Consider the following 9,575-nt stretch of genomic DNA (forward strand, 5'->3'; position numbering starts at 1 on the left):
CCACAAGCTGGGAAGGGGAACACACCAGGGATGTGATGCACAAGCTCCATCTGGGAGCAACCCTGATGCCAACCACCTCATCGGGCTTTTCTCCCTCTCAATGTTACAGGCTGGCTTTATTTCCTGATTTCAGTGAATTTCTTCTCGATTCACACTCATGTTTTCCATGGGAAGTGAGAAGTGTCTCCTAGGGACTTCTGGGACTCCATGGGAAATGTAAGGAGGACAAATTCACTCTCCCAATGACAAAAGTCCTCATGACAGTCTAACATCCACTGACCTACACCAACATCCAGTCTTCAGCACCACCTCATTGTCTAATGCTCTGTAACCTGTGCCACTCATTCCCAATTTTCAGCTCCAGTGCTTTTATTCCTTCTCTTTAAATCTGAATCCTGAGGCATTCTTCATTTTCTCAGCCTTTTTTTTTTTTTGGAAACTCCTAACTCAACTCAGTGCCAGAACCTGTCTGGACCTGTCTGACTTTGGAGAGGCACGAAGCAGCCTTGCAGGATTCTTCATCACACCTCTAATGCTGGAGGAAAATGATGACTGCTCCTCCATAGCTCTGGCTATAGATTCCATTTATTTATTTAATGTATTTTAAATGCATTGCTATAAATCCAGGACATGTGAACACGTACAAACCAGTATCTCCTGTTACTGACGTTACATTCTCCAGCAGCTTCAGAAGAGAAGAATTGAGCACATTTTAACCTGTAAGCAGGACAGGTTTGCAATCGCCTGGTTAACTTTCTAACCCAGGGAAGCTTCTGTTTTGCTGTCTGTCCCTCTGCTTCCTACAGAGATGCTGAGAAAGGCCAGTTCATTCTGCTCTCTTCTCCTGGACCGCCCTGCCCAGAAGATGCTGGTTGCCATCCCACCAGGCAAACTGCAAATTTGGCAGAGCAAAGCTGAACACACGGGCAGGAGCTCAGGTTCAGTGCTGGCTGTTATTTTTCAGCCTCTGTTTTGGTTCTGGTCTTTTTTCTTCCAAAGCAAGAACATCTCCCAATACAAGTGACCTTGTTTGGTGCCTGGCTGGTAGGACCAGGTGTTACCGAAGTGTCCAGCTGAATTGAGCGAGGGCTTCAAGAAGGGTTTTTCCTTCCTAAGGGTTAAGCTGGAGGAGATGATAGCATTCAGTGAACACCACCGCTTCCATCCCATCTCCCCAGCAGCTCTCCCTGCCCTGGACACCCAATTTACCCTGGTGGGATGCAGCAGAACTACTGCTCTTCCCAGGCTAAAACCAGCTTTTGGCTAGAGTTAAGCCACGCTTTACCCCCAGCCCAATCCTACACTGAAGATCTCGTGTTTGGGAGCAAGGTCTCCCACATTTATGCTAACTCTGAAGAACGACTGCTCCATGAAAGCCTCGCCAGCACGGCACCCTGCATCACTGCCCTTCCAACCTGGAAACCTCTCTGGGTGCTGCCAGGAGTCTTCTACTGCCCTAAACCCACTTCCTAACTGGAAATGCTCTCACAAAAACACACCAAACCCAAGAGGTTTTTTTAGACCCTGTACCATCTCAGCCTGGTTTTACAGCCAGTTGTGACTGGTGGTGCAGTCTGAACACAGGTACCTCATTGTCACTGGGTTCTTCAGCACCTGGCCTGGGTTTCCCATAACTGTGCACTGTTTGTTGTGTGAAGGATCACTGGTCTGTGACACCAGGGTGGTTCTCCTTGCAGCATCGTGCAGAGGAGCTTTCTTTTGCTAAAGAATTTGGCATTTGTTTGCAGCTACTTTCCCCAGGAACATACATTTTGAGAGCATTAAGTTTCCATTTCATCTTACATTTTTGTGGGCAGCAGAGACAGACTGGAGATTTGATCAGACTGGGAAAGACAGAGTTGAGGAATGTTTTTAAAGGGAAGTCACGAACAAAACGTACACCTCGGGTAGGAGGAGAAACACAACGGGCTTCATATTGAAGGATAACGTGAAGTTATCAAGCTACTTCAAAACCCTCCCTCCCTCTGCATGCAGAGACCACCTCCAAAAATCAACCCTCCCCCTGAGACCAAGCCCTCAGCAATGCATTTAGAATACCCCAGCATGGAGAAAAGGGCAATGCCATGGCTTTATAGAGAGCTAACACCCTGGGGCTTGCTTCGGTGTGTTAGCTCTCTTGGAGGACATCCCTTGGCTCACCAAGCAGACCCCGGGACCGAACGCACCCTCCCGTACACTCAGCAGCAGAAAGCGGAAACCATTAAACATATCAAGACCTTTAAGTTTTCAAAATCTTTCTGGTATTTTTCCCTCAAGGTGGAAACGTTCCCCTCCAGATGCTTGTTCTCCAACTCATCCCTCATGACGTTCATCTGGGCCTCCAGCTCCTGGATGCGTTCTCTCAGGCCGTGCATGGAGTCCAAGTCACTGCCATCCCCCGCCTCACCGGCCACCCAGGCGTCCCCATCACCCGGGCCCACCGCGGGGGACACCTCCGGGTGCTGCTTCTGGTACTCATCGAGGGTCTCCTGCAGGCGCTGCAGGTTCTGGCTGTAGTGCTCCTGCAACGCCTGCAGTTCCTCACCATGGATGACCTGCAGCTCCTTAATCTTGGCCTGGAACTTGTCCTCCAGCATTTGCATCTGCTCTAGGTGATACCGCTCCATGTTCTGCTTGTCACGGACGATGGCATCCAGCTGGCTGAGGCCCTCTGTCCTCTCAGCCTTCAGAGCATCCTCTGTCCTGTTTAGCTGTTCTATCACATTTCGAATCTCCTCCTCATACCGTCCCTGCAATTCACTCAAGCTCTTGCTGTGCTTATGCTCTTCTTCCTCCAAGAGCCTTCGCTGACTGTCAAGCTGGGAGACCTTTGCTTTGAGATCAGCGTTCTCCCGTTCAAGCATGGCAATGACCTCACTGTACTCACCCTGCTGCTTTCTAAGCAAGTCTTCATACTCATCCCGAAGGAGAGAGACCGTCTTCACACGCTCTTGGCAGAGCGCGTCCATGCTCTGCAAGGACTCCTTGTAGGACTTCAGCTCTCTCTCGTACTCCAGTCGGACTTTGCAAGCAGCATAACACACCTGAGCCTGAACAATTGCATCTTGGACTAACAAAGAGGAATACCGTTCAAGGTCTCCCATGCACGAATGATAAGAAAGACTCTGAGATATCTTCAGGAGCTTCTGACAGTCTCTCATTGCCTCCTCAGGAGGCAGAGAGAGTAAGGCAACAGATATTTCCTTCAGAACATTTGATTTGTCCTTTAGTTGTTGGGCAAGATCTTCCTGAATGGAAACAAGAGCTTCACTACTATGGTCGGGCAGGCTGCCAATCTCCTCCACCTTGCCTAATTCCTGACACGGCACCATCTGGAGATGGCTCCCATCCCAGGAGATTTGGGTTCTTTCCGAAGCATCTTTTTGAATTTCAAGTGCTTCAGAAATCTGGTGCATAACTCTGTCAAAATCAGGAGTCCTGTATGCTTTGATGATCTCCTCTAACATGCATTTATGCTGCTGGAGAGCTGTTTTGGTGTTATGGAGATCTTCTTCGATTGTTTTTAATCTCTGATGAAAAGATTCTCTCATTTTCTGCGCGACAAACCCGAGTTCTGCCTTGATCAATGTAGCATCTGCCACAGCACTGAGAAAACATGGAGAAAAGCCCAAACCTGTTGTTTCTGTTTTGCCCTCGGCTTCTCCTTCTCTGGTGCTCAAGTGCACTCTCAGCTCCTCCACCTGGCTCCAGAACTCCCCTTCCAGCAGCAGCTTCTTAGATAGGATGCTGGCCAAGTCGACTGCTGTATGAGAAACATTTGCTGGCTCCAACAAAACCACCTCAGCCGTTCCCTGGATCTCTCTCAGAAGCTGAGATATCTCAGAGTTTGCATTTTTCAAAGACTCTGCTATTTGGTTGATGAGAGAGGCCTCAAATGCCACTCTCTCAGAGAGCCACCTCAGCTGGCCAGCGTCAAACATTTCCGCGTGTTGCTCCTTGGAGACGTGCTCCTCTTCTCCCAAAAAACCTCCTTCTGGAGCAGGGCTTTCTGTGATAAGGCTTTCACTCTGCTGATAGTCCGATGGGACTGGCGCCCCTCTCAAGGCTTGGATTGCATTTGATAAGGTCGTTTCCATGCTGGAGAGAGTAACAAGGAACAAATCACCCTCTTTTTCCTTGTCTGATTTGGGCAAAGATCTTAGTTGCTCCCTGCACTTCTCTAAGCAAGTCAGCGCTTGATCATTTTTCATTTGGAAACCTCCCAACGCGCTAACGCGACTTTCTATGAGCTTGAACTTTTCCTGCCTCTCATTCTCCAGCTGGGAGATCAAAGCACTGACTTGGGATAAACTGGTTTGAAGTTGGTCCCGCAGCTGAGACTCTGTGCTGGCCCACTGGTGGTGGAGGGCGATGAGCGTCTCCTGGTTATGGCCGTGCTGGCTTTCAAGCTTCATCGTCACATCTTTGAGTTTTTCCTCTGTAATATAAAGTTTGGTTTCCAGGGAATGGATGATTGAGAGATAGGTCTCAGAGTCGCTCGTCCCTGATGATGGGTACCCAAGAGCTGGCTCTGATGACATGCTTTCTTCAGACAGCGATCTGTCTTGGCTCGTGTCTGAAGAGGTACTGCTTGTCCAGTTTTTCTCCGATCCGTCTGGATGGATGTATTTTTGGCACTGGATGCTCGAGAAACGGATTCTTTGCCTCTTGGCCCCCACGATTCCTACATCAGGCTTTGCTAAGGCTTTCTGAACTAACTCTGGGTCCTGGAGCTCTACAGCTTTGGATGGGGAGCCGAATTCCTCTGCTTGCCTCTGGCTGGTCTCAAGAACCTCCTCCTCCTCCTCCTCCTTCAGTGCATAAGTCAGAGCAGGGAGGACATCCTGAGTGTGCAGAGGCTGCCCCAGTTGCGATGGATGACTTTCGTCAGCCTCGAGACTGGGGCCAAGGTCTTCCACCTCCTCAGCACACAGACCTGTGCCTACACTTGCTAATTTCTTTAAAGCCTCCTCCTTGGCCTTTAGCTTTACTTTAGTCTCCTCTAAACTGCTATCTAAAGCGACCATTTTAACCAAAGCCTCGCTGAGATCTTGATCTTTCTTCTCCACAATTCTCAAGTGCATTTCCTTAACATGTCTCAGCTCTTCTTCTTTTTCTTTCAGCACCTTCTGCACACCCTGAAACTGAGCTGACACCTCCTCGAACGATTGCTCCAGATTGTGGTAGTTGGTCTCTTCCATTTTCAACTTTGCCTGCAGCTTGGCAACTTCGTTATCCGACTCAGCAACCTGATTCATGAGCTCGTGGAACCGACATTTGATCTGATCTCTCTCTCTTTCAAGCTCCTTGATGTGCTCTGCAAGTTTCTGGATGCTGGCCTCCTTCATCACCAGCTGTTCTTCCAGCTGGTGGACGAGCTCGCTGCCTTCAAACTTTGCACTCAGCTTCTCCTTCTGCAGAATCTCCATTTGCTGCTCGTTATTTTGCAGCTGGTTCTCATACTCGTTGGCCTTATCCTCCACCTCTTTCAGACTCCGGATTAAAACCTGCTTCTCCCTCTCGCAGCTCTCCAGCAAAGCCTCGTAATTCTTCTGCAGCTTCTCCTCCATGAGGATCCGCGTTTGCTCGCTGACGTTCAGCTGCCTGCTCAGGTCTGTGATCCTGTCTTGGAGCCGCTGCACCTCCTTCTGATGGTCCCTCTGCAGAGCCTGCTGCATCTCCAGGTCCCGCAGCTCCTGGGTCTTCTCCAGGAGCAGAGCCTCTGCGCTCTTCAGCTTCTGCTCGCTGGCCTTCAGCTGGGAGCTGAGCGCAGCCTCGCCCTGCTGCCACTCCTCCAGTTGCTCTTTGGCTTTCTCTTTTTCACTCCTCAGGTCGCTTTTGAGCTTGGCCAGGGTCTGCTCCTTGATGGAGAGCTCAGCCGCCGCATTACTGAGCCTCGCCTGCAAGCTCTGAATCTCGGCTTCGTGGTGCCTGATCACGTCCTTGGCCTCGGCGTAACTGCGCTTCAGTGACTGAATCTGCTGATTGATCAGCTCTTGACGCTGGCATTGGGCTTCCAGCTCGCTTTGGAGGTCTTGGTTGACTTTGTGGAGCCTCTGCCAGGCACCTGATGGCGAGGCGGCCACCTCGGTCTTAAAAAAATTGATTAAATACTAGATTAGTAACACTCTTGGCTCTCCCTTCTGAGTGTCACACCTCTGGCCTGGCAGGCCACGGAAAAGCTCCTCGCAGCGATTTGGCTGCTACCCACATGCTCCAATTGGGATGATTTGTTCTTGGCACAATTTTTTTTGTCTGTTTTAACCAACTTTTTTTTTTTCTTTTTTTTTTTTTTTTTTTTTAAATGAGCAACAACTGCTTTCCAGTAACAGAAAACATGGACTACAACATCAAAACAGCTGTACAGTTAACAGGCTAAAAGGAAAAAAAAACCAAACAAACCTAAACCAAAATCAAAAAGAACCAAAAAACAATGGAAAAGAAACACCAGCAGGAAAACAGAGATGGACAGACAAGAGAAAAAGGGTGAGAAGGAGGAGGGGGTGGGAACAGGTCGAGAAGAAAGGAACTGCTTTTTTAGCTTTTTTTGTTTGTTTTGTTGTAAAACAAAAAGTGCACAGTTCAAGGTAACACAGTTGTACCAACCAAAAGCAACAACAGAAAGTGAGGTGACAGCGAATGACATCACATCCCACCCAAACACAGGGAGACAGGAGAGCTGGCGTGGCGATGTCATTTCTGTGACTGCCAAACAGGACTTAGCGGCTGCTCATTGCATTAAAGAGATGTTGTTATGCTAAAGTTTAAGACTAGGGAGGATCTAATTTCTCTACCTGCAAAAGAAACAAAAACAAAACCAAAAAAAACAAAACCCAAAACAACAAAGGACAAAATAAATAGCCCGACAAGTGAAGGGAGGGAAAAGGTGTGATGAGAATGTAAAAATAAAAGAAACCAACCTTTGTGAGATGCAAACCAAAGCAATGTAGCATGCAAAGAGAAAACTCACAGAGAAAGTCATGCAAAAGGCGACAGAAATTATGTATCTTGAAAGAAAAAAAATAGACAGACAGGAAGGAAGAGGCGAGAGAAGCACAGCGTTAAGCCTAGGAATTTGGCCTGCCTTGCTGTACTCTGATTGCCGATAAGGAAAGCCCACAGATGTGACACTCAGTTATGTTAAGTTAAATTTCATGCTTTACACCAAAAACATGCAAGAACATCCGCCCAGGACAGGTTAGTACGTGACCCCTCCCACCCGCCGTGACCGGAGCTGGGGGATGTCTCCGGTCTGTTTGCAAAGGAGCAGGAGGCCCCACTGTTTCTCCCAGTAAGGTTCAAAGTTGGGGTGCCCCATCCCGAGGAAGCTCAGAGCAAGAGAGGTGTTACACGAGGCCAGAGAGACTTTGGTGCATGGCACATGCATCGGGGTGGGTATCTCAGCGGCTGCCTCACGAAATGTGCAGCGTCTTTTATATCAGGGCAGAGCTTGGGGGTCCATACGGGGCTGCTCATGCTGTCAAGGAGGAGCTGGTGCCCCAACTTGGGCAGCACTCAGGCTCCTCCACTGTCCCTCCCTAAAAATAACGTAGGAACCTCTCCAAAATTAGGCATGATGGAGGTGGGGGGCACATGAAATTCAGAGAGTCCATCCAAAAATATGCTGTGATGTTTGCCCACAGTCTGGGGCTGCAGAACCTCCTGCCAGTGATTCCACTCCCTCCACCTCAGCAGGGTTTGGTGGGGTTACTCCCTTCTGCAACAGGACTTTAATCCCTCTGCTCCCAGGGAAATCCTCAGAAGAATTAGACTGGAGCAAGCAAAAGCCTCCAACCCTTCCAAAAAACCCTCTCCAACTTGTAGGTCAAAGCTTGGGTCACTTCTCCCTGAAGCTCAGCCCTTTTGCAGATCTCCCCTCTTGCCTCCCCTCCTCGCATGGAGGCACTACGGCCAACTTCAACATGGACAATCTCATGGTGAATTCAGCATCCAGCTTTTAGCCCCATTCCCTGGTTTTTCTGGGCTCCTGGTCTGGAAGGGGAGGTCAGATCACTCTCCCCAGGGAAGTGGGAGTTAGTTATTCTTCCAACACTGCCAGGTGAAAATGGAATTCTGCCAAGCAAGCGCTGTCAGCTCGGGAACTCCATTAATAAATCCTTCGAGGAGATCATCAGCAAGGAAGGCAAGATGCCCCCCTGCCTAGGCTGGCTCCACTGCCTGTGCAACTTCTTCAGGGGAATTTCTCCCATGAAAAATAAGGACGTAAAGGTTCAGCGTTGACACCAGGTTTGCTGTCACGGGAGTGCAGCGTGCAGCCACGCACAGCCACTTTGATCCAGAGCCACTCTGGCCAAGTAGATGTGAGCAGGTTAAAATGCTGCCCCTGCACAGAACAGGACCCACGTGAGCAGCCAGAAGCTGCCCTGCAGGCATCACAGCTCCTTTGGAGCATGGACACTCCCAGAAGAAGGGCTGGAAAAATTCCACTGTGTTTGGAGGAGGGGAGGAAAGGTTTTCCAAGAGATTCTCCTGTCTTTTTTACCAGAACCTCCAAAACACCCTTCTAGGTTTTGCTGAGGAAAGGCATCTTGTAACAGAAGAAACCCCCAAAGCGATCCAAGATAACAGGTCGTCCCAGTGCAAATCCTGCTCTGGCTGCAGGGAATGGGCCCGGGACATACCCCTGAGTGTGTTGTGTTTGCCCATGGAACTGTCACACAAACTCCCCGGCCAGGAGCAACTGCTGGGCTACAAGATGCTTAGAAAGCCCTGTGTGCACCCCACAGCCTGAGGGGAACATCAGGGGCACAGAAAGAGGGAAGCAGCTGTTTCATAGGTAAACACAGTACAGGATGGATCAGAAGTGGACTTTGCTGAGGTCCCATCTGTCTACCATGGCTGTGTTTTGTTTTCCCTTGGGGACACCAGTAGGTAACGTTATCTTCTGTCTACTGCATCCCAGATCAGAGGTTTTGTTAAGCAGATGATTCTGGTAAAGCTACAGAATTAGCAATATTTGCAAGAAGGTCAAATCTCTTGGAGCCCACTCAGAGGTGCATATCTCTGTGTCAACCAGGATGTCCCCCATGAACACACTGGACTGAAGCCCACCAGGGTCCCCCTCGAGCACTGAGCAAGATGGATTTCTCTCTCCTCCTCGCTCTCCTACCTGCAACACGTAGCCCTCCCGGGCACTCTGCTCCCGGCCCAGTGCCACTTTCAGCTGGTCCTGTAGATGCCGGTTCTGCTCCAGGAGCTCCAGGGCCTCCTTCTGCTTCTGCTCCAGCTGGAGGGACACAAACAGAGACAACGACCAGGGAGTGGGCAGGGGGTCAGCCATCAGGAGCAAGCGGCTCGGAGGGGATGTAGAGCAGAACGAAAGGGGTTTTGATGGCACCGCTGCTTTGCTCTGCTCTGGGATCTGGATTTCATTTTGCCAGGCGAAATCCCTCCCCTCGGAAAGAACCAAGTTACGCATTCACTTAATTCATAAAGCTCACTGCAGCAAAGGATGAAGGGCACCAGCTCGTGCCAGGCATGACCCAGGCAAATCCCAGCCCGGTTCAGATCGGCGATACTCCTGGTTACTCCATGCCTGCACCCCTTTCATTCCC

At 49.8% G+C, this 9,575-nt stretch overlaps 1 protein-coding gene across 1 annotated transcript in view; it reads right to left on the bottom strand.

Annotated features, from left to right (window-relative positions):
• Positions 1-9,575, bottom strand: part of MPRIP (myosin phosphatase Rho interacting protein) — a 70,802-nt gene that overhangs the window by 9,011 nt on the left and 52,216 nt on the right. The window contains exons 15-16 of the mRNA XM_029085442.1: positions 9,131-9,247; positions 2,238-6,092 (exon numbers count right to left, since the gene is read on the bottom strand). Coding sequence (XP_028941275.1) covers positions 2,238-6,092; positions 9,131-9,247 — 3,972 coding nt within the window. The remainder of the gene's footprint in view (positions 1-2,237; positions 6,093-9,130; positions 9,248-9,575) is intronic.

This window comes from Antrostomus carolinensis, unplaced genomic scaffold, assembly GCF_000700745.2.
Source record: "Antrostomus carolinensis isolate BGI_N321 unplaced genomic scaffold, ASM70074v2 scaffold17260, whole genome shotgun sequence".
NCBI lineage: Eukaryota > Metazoa > Chordata > Aves > Caprimulgiformes > Caprimulgidae > Antrostomus > Antrostomus carolinensis.